This window comes from Acanthaster planci, linkage group LG09 (genome assembly GCF_054643075.1).
Source record: "Acanthaster planci isolate LZ-2023a linkage group LG09, COTS_SCS, whole genome shotgun sequence".
In the NCBI taxonomy this organism is placed as follows: domain Eukaryota; kingdom Metazoa; phylum Echinodermata; class Asteroidea; order Valvatida; family Acanthasteridae; genus Acanthaster; species Acanthaster planci.
This window is the reverse complement of record NC_141785.1, coordinates 18,902,480-18,916,936: the sequence shown is the minus strand read 5'-3', so window position 1 is coordinate 18,916,936 and position 14,457 is coordinate 18,902,480. Positions and strand designations below refer to the sequence as shown.

General features: G+C 40.7%; 1 protein-coding gene across 4 annotated transcripts in view; it reads right to left on the bottom strand.

Annotated features, from left to right (window-relative positions):
- Positions 1 to 14,457, bottom strand: part of kiaa1841 (KIAA1841) — a 15,697-nt gene extending 1,240 nt beyond the window's left edge. The window contains exons 1-21 of one of the 4 annotated variants that reach the window (XM_087140834.1): positions 14,370 to 14,457; positions 12,546 to 12,720; positions 11,677 to 11,881; positions 10,596 to 10,648; positions 10,171 to 10,217; positions 9,835 to 9,875; positions 8,952 to 9,149; positions 8,740 to 8,798; positions 8,481 to 8,575; positions 8,252 to 8,317; positions 7,629 to 7,694; positions 7,282 to 7,347; positions 6,915 to 6,959; positions 6,015 to 6,288; positions 4,478 to 4,653; positions 3,875 to 3,998; positions 3,146 to 3,233; positions 2,895 to 3,006; positions 1,730 to 1,794; positions 644 to 732; positions 145 to 236 (exon numbers count right to left, since the gene is read on the bottom strand). In XM_087140834.1, the coding sequence (XP_086996960.1) occupies positions 145 to 236; positions 644 to 732; positions 1,730 to 1,794; positions 2,895 to 3,006; positions 3,146 to 3,233; positions 3,875 to 3,998; positions 4,478 to 4,653; positions 6,015 to 6,288; positions 6,915 to 6,959; positions 7,282 to 7,347; positions 7,629 to 7,694; positions 8,252 to 8,317; positions 8,481 to 8,575; positions 8,740 to 8,798; positions 8,952 to 9,149; positions 9,835 to 9,875; positions 10,171 to 10,217; positions 10,596 to 10,648; positions 11,677 to 11,881; positions 12,546 to 12,689 (2,105 nt within the window). In that variant the 5' untranslated portion in view covers positions 12,690 to 12,720; positions 14,370 to 14,457. Of the gene's footprint in view, positions 1 to 144; positions 237 to 643; positions 733 to 1,729; positions 1,795 to 2,894; positions 3,007 to 3,145; positions 3,234 to 3,874; positions 3,999 to 4,477; positions 4,654 to 6,014; positions 6,289 to 6,914; positions 6,960 to 7,281; positions 7,348 to 7,628; positions 7,695 to 8,251; positions 8,318 to 8,480; positions 8,576 to 8,739; positions 8,799 to 8,951; positions 9,150 to 9,834; positions 9,876 to 10,170; positions 10,218 to 10,595; positions 10,649 to 11,676; positions 11,882 to 12,545; positions 12,721 to 14,369 lie in introns of those variants that run through there. The other 3 variants (XM_087140836.1, XM_087140835.1, XR_015426329.1) reach the window with 3 other exon arrangements.

The window sequence follows — 14,457 nt, the reverse complement described above, 5'->3', positions numbered from 1 at the left end:
ATCAGTAATTGTGAACTTGTCCTTTTTTCACAACAATGATTTATTTCCGATGCTCTTTCCAACATGTATCCGCTGTTGTACGACAATTATTATTCAAAATTCATTTTTCTGAAATTTCTTGTATGCCGTCTTCCAATGCCTTACCTTTGTAAAGTCACCTGCATGGCTGGGGGCTTGGAGATCTGTGAGGAGGCTCTGAACTGGGCCTCAAGACGACTGAACAAACCTCCAGCATACTACAAGACAGAGAAGTTCAAAACAAGACAAACATGCACTGAGCAGTGTACACCAAGTTAAAATGTACATGTTATATTTGTGTACATGTTCACTGCTGTCTGATGAAGAGTTACTTTCATCACTTGTCACATTCTACGAAAGAAACATTAAAAAGTGCAGTCAAAATTGCAATCTATGCAAAACTCTGGGATGCAAATAGTCCTCTGGTTTACAAAGCCTTAAAAAACATTAATTAACTGACATCTCTTGCACCTTGCAATCTGGAAAAAACACTTATGCAAGTGAGCCAGAGTAATAACACAATTGTTCCTGGTTAAATTAATAAAGACAATTATTGTCAACATAAATCAATCTAGACAGATACTGAGCTACAAGATGCGTGTCATGCACTTTAGACTCAACATACCTCCTTGACCTTTGTCTTGTCTTGTCTCTCCCCGGTACCCGTCCTCAACTTGGCTAGGTGACTCACCATTAGCTGATTGCGCTTCTGATCTGTGGGTAACCAACATCAAAATGCAACAACATAAAATGCACCGTTAATTTGACCTTTATATTTCTGATACAACACTCACAGCAGTGCAGCTTCTTTGAGCAAACATGAATCCTTAATGCTGATCAGTTGACCCTGTGGCAAAACACAGCAGTGTGATACCCCGTGGTATTAAGGTCTGGCTTGCACTAAATATCTTGAAAGCATGCAATGCCCATTTCAGACAAGCGTTCCGGATTAAACCAAACAAAATTAAGTCAAATTTTGAATAAAGTACGGCCAATGTTTGACATCTGAAACAGTTTGGACCGACCAGGCATACTAGCAGGCAAAAGATGGACACTTGCAGGTGCTTGTAATGACACCAGAATGACTTGGCTTCAAACATCACTTTTTTCATGGGCCAAACATAATGCAAATGTTTGTTTTATGTTTGTCTATCTGTAAGCAAAGTTTAATCGAGTCAACCCAAGTCACTCTTATATTTACCTGGTTCAGCGCAATTCTATAACGCCTGTCAGAAATAGGTTTAACTCCATCACACACTACCATCTTTATTCAAGACCAAAATGTGCACAACACATGCATGTCTGATGCTCATTAGCGTGAATACTTGATCAAGTTGGCCTCAAGTAAAGATTTATTTCTTGCTGCCTCAAGGTTGTGAACAGCATATTTTAGACCCTCATCTGTATGCCAAATTTCAGCTATATTGCACAGACACACAAACTTGTTTCGTAGTTGTGGGGACAAACATATTTTACCTATTCTGTGGAGAACAAAAACATTGGGGCAGAGAAATATCCCAACAACTCGGTCCTAATTTGCCTGACAAAATAAATTGTTCCCTTAACCGGTGAAAACCAACACACACACACACCTGTGTATGGGCTCCATGCATAATATCCGGACAATGCACAGCTTCTCTACAAATCCAAGCACGTTTACCTGGAGTTCTAATCCGTCTTCCCATTTCACTTCTACTTCTTAATGTCCTACCTTCCTCTCTCTGGTTATCTTGATTAAAGCGCAGCGATCGATGTGGATCCCACTTTGTCCTGTAACTAAAATACAACACACAACTTTTAATTGGTTCCCCGAACCAAGGAAAATTTAAAAACAATACAATTACGCAGTTGCTTATAACAGGGTTCGTACACCGTTGTGAAAAAAAAAACTCTGTGACTTTTCCAAGATTTTCCAGGTCAAAAGTTTTATTTTTCCAGGATTTAATTCAGGTTGGACAAGCAATACATGTACAATATATCAATACAATACAATAGAAGATTGTAAAGTTATAACAATGTACAGAAATTGAGCAGCACAGCAACGAAGACGTGACAAGTTTTCTAACAGTGACAACCGGACCACGAGGTAGGCCTACACACAGCTGGCGATCATAAAAAATAAACATCTCCTAGTCCATTCAACGTTAAGGAAAAAAGTTCGTCGCAGTCACAGTTTTTCTTTTATACTGAACTTTATTGGTTTATAATGACTGGAAATATTTAATTGCATATTAAATAAAAGACATAAATTTAATAGAGCATGATTTTATAATTATATCCACAACAGATAGTTCTCCATGAAGCTACAAAAAACTAAGGTAAAATTTGACTACAAGAAAGTTGAGTAATGATATTCTTGGTGCCCCGCGCATGCAAAATAGAAAGAATCACTTTGTGGGCACCATCCATAATTGATTTTGCTCACAGCGCTGTGTGGAGCGCGGGTGTGTTTTCGAGTGTGTAGACCATGCATGGTGAATAATGAACAACTGTAATTTGCTGCGCAATAGTGACAGTGTACGCGGGGACGGATCGATCACAGTAAATTTTCGGTCACATTTTATTGGATAATTTTTGTCGCATTTTAAAATTACTATTGATTTTACAGGAATTTCCGGACTACTTTTAAAAATTAAGCTTTTCCAGGACTTTCCAGAATGGGTATAAAATTCCAGGATTTTCCAGGTTTTCCAGGAGGCGTGCGAACCCTGTTATAAATCTAAATATGTACCCAGTTTAGCAAAGCAACATTGCATGCACAGCGCTTGTTTCTATCAAAGAGTGATAAATGGCAAAGACTTCATGAGAATTCACAAGCTTAATGATATGATCCTGCATTTGATTGTTATGGATGTTTACAGACGGCAAACGCCTACCTTATGTTGGATGCAGCGCTGTCCACCGACATTAAAGAGTTGTGTTTTTCCCTGCCCATTGAGGACTTACTCGACATCTTACGAACCAGATGCTTTTGTCGGTGTTTAGAAACTGAGAGAGAGAGAAACTTACAGCTAGCAAACTGGGCACAACAAACATTTGTCATATTCAAGTCCACCACAAAGGCAATGTTATATCAATCTATCGGCATCTGCTTAACTCTTTTTGAGAAGGAATTTGTGGAGCAAACCTCTATGTATTTCTTCGTCACCAACTTCATCGTCGCTGGAATCAAAATCAGACGATGAGGCCACGAGGTCACGACCCCTGTCGTCAAGCTGTCGGAGGAACAAAAATAGTGGACTCAATCTTCTGTAGGTATGTTTGGAAATAGTTCTTGGGATTGATAAAACATATTCAATGACCGATCTGAGGCATGACTGAGAAGTTCTTGACGATTCAAGTTTCAAGATTTAGTAATTTTACAAACATTGAAGTTGAACAGGTGTTACATAAGTTTGTTAAATGTGAATGGGAAGGCAAAGGATATTTGAATACGTCACTGCTGTGTTCAGATCATGCTTTACAAGTGAAAACGAACAAAAATTCAACGATGTCCACACTTGGCTTCATCAATAGTTCACTGTTACCCTGAAAAATTCACTCTGCTGTCAAGTTGGAATAAAGTGTTGAACTAGCCTTCACGAACTCTGTCAACTCCCAAATTCACCTGGAATACGATGGGTCAACTTAAAGTCAGACACTAGGCTTTTTCAATCATATCCCTTCTTTGTCTTCATACAAGAAGTGCAGAATACTCTCCACAACACCTCCTGACCGTCATACACAACAGACCCGACGGGCTGATGATGGCCATACGCCCTTTGTTTCTAATTTCACCATCTAAAATATCTGTAAGGACTTATAAATTGTAAGGCAGCCATGTGAATGGGAAACATCATTCACATTGTAGACAGACCTGGTTGTTCAGAGGTAGGTGGTCATCGGGGAAGATGTGCTGCAGTTGACCTTTAACCCCAATGCCTTCTTCGGCCAAGCCACATAAGGCCTCCTCACTCCTGAAGATGTTGACCTCATGCCATCTACAAACACAACATGGACACTGAAATCCATACTGATGTACATGTATATGTACTGAAGATTGTGTCACCTTGTTGCCTTTATGCATAAACACGGCCAATCAGGAGCTTCAATTAAAGCTATGTGCCATTTCAGTCTTAACATTTTTTTAAAGATGTTTTTCAATGTGGTTATAAATCCTGACAGTGATCAACTCTAGGGCCCTTGAGCAAGATTTTTTTATGCCGGTGATGAAGGTCTTGAGACTTAATTTGCTGATGTGGGTCTAAGTCTCTAACTTCGGCAGTCAACTCATGGTCTCGGAGGGGGATATCTCAATCTTTGTCTTAGTATCAGAGCTGGAGGTCTCGACCACATCAATAGTTTATATTTGGTGTCTGCACGATAGAATAAATCCGACATCCACAATGATGTAAAAAACATCTTTAAACGTGCCAAAGCAGATGGTGAAATTGAAATGCCTCCAATATCAACACATTACCTTTCCTGCTCTGGCGACTTGGGTGGGATGCACATGAACTCCTTACGTTCCAGAAGGATGTCTAAGCTCTGTGCATCATCCCTTCCTGCCTTGCCTTGATGATGGGATAGTCCATCAGCCTTCGATGACTCATCCTTAGAAGGGATCATCACAATGTGGTCTCTGACTTGACAACCCTGGGATTGGACACGACGGGAGTGGGGGGAAAAGTGACAAGGGAACTCTACAAAACAAGGCTGTGTTCATGTTTCAAATTTTGTTTTCCACAGAAAATGATCGTGCCGGGTACTGTTGTGAAGGCAGCAAGAAAATAATCATGCTGGGTACTGTTGTGAAGGCAGCAAGAAAATGATCATGCTGGGTACTGTTGTGAAGGCAGCAAGAAAATGATCGTGCTGGGTACTGTTGTGAAGGCAGCAAGAAAATGATCGTGCTGGGTACTGTTGTGAAGGCAGCAAGAAAATGATCATGCTGGGTACTGTTGTGAAGGCAGCAAGAAAATGATCGTGCTGGGTACTGTTGTGAAGGCAGCAAGAAAATGATCATGCTGGGTACTGTTGTGAAGGCAGCAAGAAAATGATCATGCTGGGTACTGTTGTGAAGGCAGCAAGAAAATGATCATGCTGGGTACTGTTGTGAAGGCAGCAAGAAAATGATCATGCTGGGTACTGTTGTGAAGGCAGCAAGAAAATGATCATGCTGGGTACTGTTGTGAAGGCAGCAAGAAAATGATCATGCTGGGTACTGTTGTGAAGGCAGCAAGAAAATGATCATGCTGGGTACTGTTGTGAAGGCAGCAAGAAAATGATCATGCTGGGTACTGTTGTGAAGGCAGCAAGAAAATGATCATGCTGGGTACTGTTGTGAAGGCAGCAAGAAAATGATCATGCTGGGTACTGTTGTGAAGGCAGCAATGTTGGAAAACAACCAACATGAAGAGATAGCAAGGCTGATGTCTTCATATTTCCTGTATGATTACTTTTTACAGTGCAGTGAGACGTTGTGCCACTTTACACCCCAAAAAAGGAGGTTGCAAAGGTATCAGTCTGTTACCATGGCAACACATGGCTTTAACTGACCCCTGCAAAATCCAAGTATAGTGTCTAGAAGTGAATGTTACCATTTTTCAAACGGCACTTGAACAATTTTTGCCTGATAAACTGAGGAAAACGTTACTCGCAAATGTGAGGTAGCAACAACATTAGTTTTGATTAAAATGAATTCTCAATGAAGAGAGGCCATATACTGTCATGTATGACAGGATCCCAACACAAATGGGTCTGAAGGCCCTTTTTGAGTAATTGTGTTCTGTTTGCTTTAGAAGCAGCCGACAGAGCTCTGTTTTGAAGAATCGCTCAGTCTGACGTTCTGATAAAAATATGGGCATTATATGAATGAAAAAAGAGGGTTGGTTAGTGCAAGGTTCTTCAAAAGGTATTTGGATCAAAACCAGTTCTGTCACTCATCCAGCTAGGTTGGGTCACACATGACCTTGATTGTTAAAAAATTGTGGTTGAACCACATTGTCAACACTTACAGTGTTCTGATTCAGTGGGTCAAATCTCAATGTCTTCTGCTGACAGCATCCGTATGTCCCAGTGGAGGACGACAATGAGGAGCCCGAGTTATCAAACTTTGGCGGCTCGGGGTGGAATCGGCAGTGGCCCAGCTCGCTGCAGGGGAACACCTGCTTGCAGCGGGAGCAGGGCAGGTGGGTGACGGTGGCCCAGAGGCGCCAGTATACCTCCCGCCAAGACTTGAGCTCAGAGCGGAGAGCCAGGATGTAGTCGTTGACATCCCAGGCAGGGTCCCTGCAGAACACAGAGATGGACGAAGCGCCGAGAGTTAAAACATCTAACTTATAAACACTCAGACAAAATACTTGTGGGCAGAGATTCTTTTTGGCATAATTAACCCCCGAGTCTCAAATAGCAGCAGTGACAGCATAGAATCCCCAGAGAAATGCGTTATAATCCTGATGAGCAGTCCCGTAGTCAAGACCACCACAAGACCATTCACAAGGCCAGTCACAAGTAGCAGGGTGAACAATGACAAAGGAATGCTTTTAGTATAGTTCATTTGCATAGCTTAAATTCACTTAAATTCTGACTTAAATGTGACTTAAATTCAGACTGGAGGTCTTGTGATGGTCTTGTGAAGGTCTTAAGAGATCTTGACAACAACACTGCTCACGAGCACGGATACCAATACTGTAATTTGCCGAGTAGAATTTGTAGAATTTTAAAATGCATCACAATTCGCTATTTTATCCCTAAAGAGCTTCTAGGACTATCTGTATCATAGCCAGCTTGTTCACTTCATTTTTTCAGTAAGAAAATATTCAAACTTCTGCCGGAACAGGAATAAGTTTGCACTGAGGTACCATCAACCAATGAAGTTTAAAAAACAGAAGGGATTTTGTCAGGGTTCAACTCACCTCTGGTGGTGATAAACCACATTGCCCTGCCTGTCGATGCTCATCCTTTCAAGAGAACGATATGCAAGTACATCTTGATTTAATAACTTCTTGAACTTTTCCTTTTAAAACAATTTGTGTGGACGGGGTGGAAGGATTGAAATGAGCAGGTGCTTAGACACTGCAACCACATTTTAGAATTTTTCTATCCACAAAAAAAAAAAGTAATGACAAATTGCCTGTGACTTCCATCTGATCTTTACAGACAAGCGAGCCTTTCAATGACCAATCTGACAATGTGGTAACAACGTTAAGCTACAGCTTTGGTTGATACCCTTAAGCTTGCGATGGAACTTCAAACTGTTCCATTTTGGGTTCCTGTTCTCACCTGGTCGAAATACATTTCAGTTTGGACCGGAGCTCCTCTGTCAGAAGACGCCTGCAGTAGAGGCACCTGCAGATAGGAAACAACAGGAAAATGAGTAGAGGACAACAGCAAAGATCTTTCTACTGCCGTTGGCCAAATTGAGTTTTGTTCATGGTCTCCTGCATAGCTTCTGCGCTGTTTAAAAACGGATAATTTGGCAGTTTAAAGGAATTGGTTTTGGTTTAGTCCAGTGTGAGTAAAACATTGTGTCAAATATTATTTGTCAGTGACTTTTATGACCAAAAAAACATTAAGGCTGCTTGAGTTTCTTAGCCAGTGATGACCAGTCCAAACCACTGTCGCCTTACCTGTACAAAGTTGTGGCTGGCTTAGTGCCTTCAAACATTGCCTCTATTTTCTTGCTGAACAATTTGCTGGAAAAAAGGAAAAGATAACGGAACTTGGCCAGTTGCAAACCTCCAAAGAATGACGACAAAGACTTTACAAATGAACTACACAAAAAGAAGTACTTGTATAAGCCAACATATTGGAATTTAACAGTAGTAAAGTGTTTATTTCCGAGGGGATAGGTTTGGTAGGCTTTTGCATTGGGTTTAGCATACCTCAGAAAAACAAAGTCCAACAGCCTCTGTGCACAAAGTCCTATATGGGTGTTTAACTTTGTGTGAATGGGGAAGGTTAGGGCCAGCAACCCTTGGGGGGTTAGGGTTAAGGAACAGTTTTCCCAAAGGTTACAATGTGCTGGGAAAGAAATACCCAGAAAGTGCAACTACCTGTAATGAAATAAAAAAAATTCAAGTACAGTTACTGTCAAAAAAAAATTTGATTGAGTTTAATTTGCATTGGCATATATGGATTTGCATTGATGATTGTTGAAAGTGAGCTTCAGTCTAGCTCCAGAAAAACAGCCTTATCAACTGTGTTTCAATGTGCGTGGAATTTTCATGTTTATTTACGTAAAATATTATACCTTTTGAATTTATCCTTTCTATCTTTGACTTCATCAACTTCAAGGTCAGAAAAGAGATCAGCAATTCTGTGAAAGGAGCAATTACAAACAAAAATTGGCATTCAAAGTTGACCAACCACACACTGGGTTTCAGAAGACCAGAAAGTCCCAAATTGAAAATCCTGTTTCCAGACAACGGCTGCAAAGGAATCCTAAATGATAGTACAGGTTATATGGGAAATTGACTTGCCTTGTGCAAAGTTTATCATTGATGCAATTCATGTTGCATGGCGTTGCAACGATGGCAGACATGTTCTTGTGGCAGAAATCTATGCACTCGTTCACCTAAATGGAGCAGTAAAAAATGGTCAGTTTTGTACAATTTTAACACTGATTAAGAAACAACGCTGACTGTACGCCGACAGTATGCCTTTATTCTTCGTGATTTAAATACAATTAGAATACCTTCAACAGTAAGAATATAAACACAATTTGAAGGAAAAACTTACCAAAGAATCCATTTTCAAGAAGTCTGAAGATATCAGGATGGAGATTACGTTGCTGGCCTCTGAGAATAAAGAAACGAGACAAAAATTCACATTTGCTATTAATCACACGCAGCACTAAGATGTCAGTTCTTTTCAAACTATATAAGTGATTGGCACAATGCAATAAATAATAAAATCTGATTGTAATCAGCCCGTTTTGGATGACAACTCACCAAGATTAGGAGTCTGTCTCGTCTGTGATCCGGGGCAGTTGCGTTTGACGTAACACATCAACCAGTCAAAGATCTGGACGTCACAGTGGACGGATATGTCCACCTCCTCCCATCGCTGGGTGTCACTGGAGAGGTACTCGGCAAAATATCGCATCTCAGTGACCAGCAGGTCCCTAGGGCAGGTGAAATCCTTCTTGACTGTGATTCAGAGAAGAAAACACAGGATTACTCTACTCGGCAAGTGAATGAGATCCTTGTGTCGAGTCATAAGGGAAACTTTAAAAAGTTCAAATATCTATCAATTATTAGAAAAAGACATCATGTTTGACGATGGTGTATAACACTGGAGACAAGACAATTATTTTCTATTGTTCCTAAACATAACACTTTCCAACAGACTAAGTACAGGAACTTACCACTGAGGACAGAACCGAACAAAGGAGTGACCTCTGAGGAAAGGACAACTATTTTGTTCACTCTGCATACGTCCTCAAAAGTGGTAAAATAAAATATGTCCTCAGAAGTTAACTTGAAGCACACCGTACTGTCCCTTTTAATCACCACTTGAAAAAAAAATCTAGCCCAATGTAAAGTAACTGTCTCACTACACATCAACACCTCGGAGGTTAAATTATCTTACCCGTTGTTCAATTTAGAACCACTAATTCCTCTGACAAAAGCTTCTCAGATCATGACCTACTAGTTCCTCTTTTCATTCTGCCTGTGCCATACATGTATGCGTTCTAGGGCATATGCCTTGCACAAGCCATAAATTCAGGACTCACATTGTGGCTGGTAGAAAATTACACTGATCAGTTGTCTCGGTAATCTTGAGATACATGTATCAAAACAATTTTTTTTCAACGGCCTACATATTACATACCATTTTTGGCCTCATCGCAGACATGAATAACCATGTTGGGTCTACAGGGACAAAAATGAACAAAACAGTCACATTCAAAGACTTTGCAATTACAAATGCATTACACATGGAAACTAACTTGATTCTCACACCACTTTCTGTTATGAACTTCATAAACCTTTCAATAAACTATTATCTTTGGATGCCAATACGTAGGACTGAGGTATGGTGTCTACTTTAACCTTCGAGCATATGTAATGCTCTTGTGCCAATGACAAGTATAACAATTGTCAAAGGATATCTAAACAAGGCTGAAGGCTTGATATCAAAGTAAAAAAAATTATTCAGCAAAGTTACCCATAGGAATCTGGCCCCACTTTCCTTTTGTGCGATTCTTGTTGTCTCTGTCAAATGATGACAAAATGAATAAAGCAAATCCGTAAGGAAATACCAGTGTTGAATAAAACTTTCAGCTATGTCTGCAAAAACAGAAGTGAGTCTACTTTAGTTTGAGTACCAGGCAATTCATGACTTCATGCCTGGATCCATGAACCAACAAATGTAGTAAAATTCCAGACTTGTGCATGGGAATGCCGGGTGTGACTACAGGTTTGGAGATGTGCTAACTGGTGACTGTTCAACAGTTAGGTAGCTAGATGATTTCGTAATGATCACTGTGGCCAAATTAATGATTTCAGCCATTAACAGCACAGGTGTGTTTACAGTTGGAATGCAACTTGAAACATCTGTAAGAGAAATACAACTCAAAGTTTGACTACTACCTTTTTATCATTGGACTCCTCAGCATCCTGATTGGAATTATTGGAGGCAAGTTCTTTAAAAAAAAAAGAAAATGAAAAATGAATTTATAATCCTTAGTGGCTGTACATATTTACAGACAGGATGACATAGTATGAATCTTTTCACAAAATGTTTTGAGTGCGACCAACAAATTAGTAACATGTTTTTGTGACCAAGAAATCAAAAGCAACAAAGGGCTGTAAATCCAAATCTGGGTGCTGACCCGAATTTCTAGAAGTCTGAGCATAGATATCATGCACCACAGTTACACTAACTCGCACTGAATGAGGCAGCATTGGTTGGGGTCAGAGCTTTTATGATCAGGCTGAATATGAGCATCATAACCATTTTAATAAAAGTGCTTTGGGCACAGGGTATTCATGAATCAAAAGCATGTTCAGCAATAGACCATGATCAAAATTACTCTTAATTAAATCAAGTATAACAAATAGCATCCTACAGAGTTGGCATGCTCCTCCAAATATGGACCATTAGACAATGTTCAACTTTGGGGGTTCATTTTTCCTGAAGTGAGCAGCAGTGAATTAATTCCCAGTGTCTGATGAAATGAGGGAAGTCATGGCTGATATCTGGAACAATGATGACCGTGTCTATCTTTCAACTTATTTTGCGTTGTTGAGAGAGGTTCTGAAATCAAGTTCTCTGGTGCAAATACTTTGACATAAACTTTAAATGAATTCAACTCCATTTGATTTGCACTGGTACGTACAGCCAACCAAATGCCCAACAAATGTAAAAAATATGCCTAATTATCCCCAAAGAATCATTTTTGTAAATCTGAAGGTGCTAATTTTTATTTTACATGATCAAAGTCAACTCTTTTAGAAGTTTTGAAAAATGACATCTGGAGTTGCATTTTGGTCCATTTTATGAAGAACATGCCAGTTCCTGGTTACAGCCTATAAAACCAAGCCCATGTCTGAATTACTAGGCTGTGGCTTGATACTGCACATGACTCTAAGGTAAAAGGCTCTGGCTGCTATCTTACAGCCGTATTTAATGTCAAGCCGTAGCCAAATAATTAGGCACGGCTCTACTCACCCTTTTGTACCTCCTTGCCGCCCTGTCTCTGGTCACCACGCTTCTCTTCGCTGGTGCTTGTGGCAAGGGGCCGCTGATATTTCGATGTTGCACTGCCGGGGCGCCCTCTAGGGGCAGGCTTGCCCCGGGCAGCCAGGCCCGTGAAGTCTCCAACTGGAGACAGGTCCCCTGCGGCTGACTGCAGCTCCTGGAACCTTTTGGCACACTGAAATCATATTTCAGAAATACTTTGAATTTTATTTTAAAAATTGTAGTTTTGAAACAAATTTTCTTAACCAGGAGAGATTCAAAGGAATAAGCCTCTAGCATACAGAACTACCCAAAGGAATAATGATCCTACACTGATCAGGATATATACATGTGTAATATTCTTCCCCAGTACGGATATATTTAGGCTACATATTCACACACAATTAACCCAATAGAGAATACTGGACAACCTGATTGGGGTAGTCCCAAGGAAACCGCCTTGATTGGGCCACCACATGCATCCTGCCTTGCAGATTGTCGGTGATCTACGAAGTAGTGGGGAGGCAAAAATTCCAAAGAAGGAAAAAACTGGTGGGTCATCTTTAGTGTGGGACTATGTACATGTGCATGTAAGCGGGAGGTTACACAGGGGAAAAAGCTTCATGGCAAGTTGAACATTAATGAGCGCTTGAAGGGAAGAATGGTGGAAGGCTTGGAGGCGACTTTAAGAGGCAATCTTGGGAGAGAGGGACTTGGAGGGGACACGGGGAGCAACTTGGAGGTACAGTACTTGAAAGAAGCCGTGACGGTGCTCGGAGGAGGCCTGGTGGTGAGTGACTGAGGGAGGCATGTAGGGGAAAGGTCAACGTGGTTTGGCTTGCCAAGACTACATCCTGTACCTCTTGTGGCGTTGTACCAGGTATGAGCTTGGCAATAGCCTCCCAGTTCTTGCTCTGCATGTTGTTGAAGTCAGAGGAATTCATGAAAGTCCTTAGCATCAGGTCCAGGGCCACGGCCCGTGAGGGACTGTCTCGTCGAATCATTGTAAATCTCTCTTCTCAGTCAAGTGTGTTACTGTCAAAAAGTTGTAAGAGTAGTGTTATTGTTGGCCTAAATGTTGTTTTCCACTATACAGTGCAAAATTAGCATGCCCCTCGAACTATAGCCTAGGGGTAACACTGGCATTGTTACGTCCCAACTATGGCCCCAATTATACTAGGGCCAGTCCCAATTATAGTTGGGACCACCCCAAGTATACATGTAGATGCTGTAAATGCATTAGGCTCACCCCTAAAACTACGATATTTATTGAGCAAGGAAAGATGGAGTATATGACATACATGTATGAACCCATGTGTGTAAATCCCACAGGGATACATGCCCCCCCCCCCACTTTTTGAGGTGGGGGGATGGGCCACTGAATCATCCCCGACTTTTTTGTTCTGAGCAAGAAATTAAAGCAGATGAATTTTTCAGTCTTCCAAGGACCAAAATGCATTCAATTTCACTCCAAACAGAATTTTTTTTTAAAGCCATAAATATGCCATTTTGAATACATATAACATAAATATCATGAGCATCGACCTCTTCATAGAGTCATACGGTGGCATCTTGTTTTCATTGCACAACCTGAGCTGATATCATCAGGATGCGAGGTATGTGTGGCACTGTGTAGCTGTGACAGATTGCAAGATATTAGAATCCACCTGCCCCCTCCGAAAATGGTCAAACTGACATGAAGAGCAAGCTTGTCCATTGGCTGGACCTACATGTACATGTACGTACACATGTAGGCACAATGTGATAAACACAAACAGCATAAAAGGTGCGATCATCGTCGGGTGGGAAAGAAAGACAATTGGTGACAAAAATGTCATATTTTTCAAAAGATACTTGGTCTGGTCTCATGGTCTGAAAACCTCTCTTACACCATTTTTAAGAGCTGTAGGTACACCAGGGGTGCTCTCATGGGAAAATTTAGGATTGAAAAAAGGAGTTTACTTTACCTGATTCAACACCACAAAAACTGGATCCAAAAGGACACGGTATTAGGATCCCGCATAAACTACTGTCTTTAAGTCACACAGAGTAGGCCTCGGGCCTACTAGTATAGTACAAGTAGTAGAGTTTTCTACGTACATGTGGGCTAAGCATACACACTGTCTAAAATCTACTTCTTCTTCTAATTGATGTAGGCCTACCAACTTCATATATTTGAAGACTCACACACATTGGTGGATACACAGTTCATGGGTGGATGGAGTGTAAATGGAGTGTAAAACCAAAACCTACAGATTTAACACTGGAGACCTGTTAGATCGAAGGGTTTCAAGCCTCTACAAATGATTCAGGATGCTTTGTAGGAGTGCAGGGAAAGAAAAGCATCCGGTAATAATTCCCAAGAGGAGAATGGATTTTTGTAAGCTTAAGAGTTTTCTGTTTATGTCAACAGCGACTAATCCCCAGTGAATCTTGTTGTAGAACATTGTCTGGCAGTTCCTACGCCTACGCCTATCAAGCTCAAGCATTTACCCATTTCCCACTGGACAAATTTTCAGTATTGCTCCAACACTTGACTCAAGTCTTGAGCCAGTGATCGATCCGAGTCTGATCTACATCCAAACTTCTTCGTATTGCTAATGAGAGTGTTTTCACACTGTGTGTAAGATATCAGACTTTTATGAAGCGTGAACTAGAGAGAAAAATGTGATGTAAAATCTTACCAGTCACACAGAAAAGAACTATCGTCTGGCAATTCTAAAACTGTCATGACTGTATATCGTCCGGCAATTCTGAAAGTTTCCGTTGTCA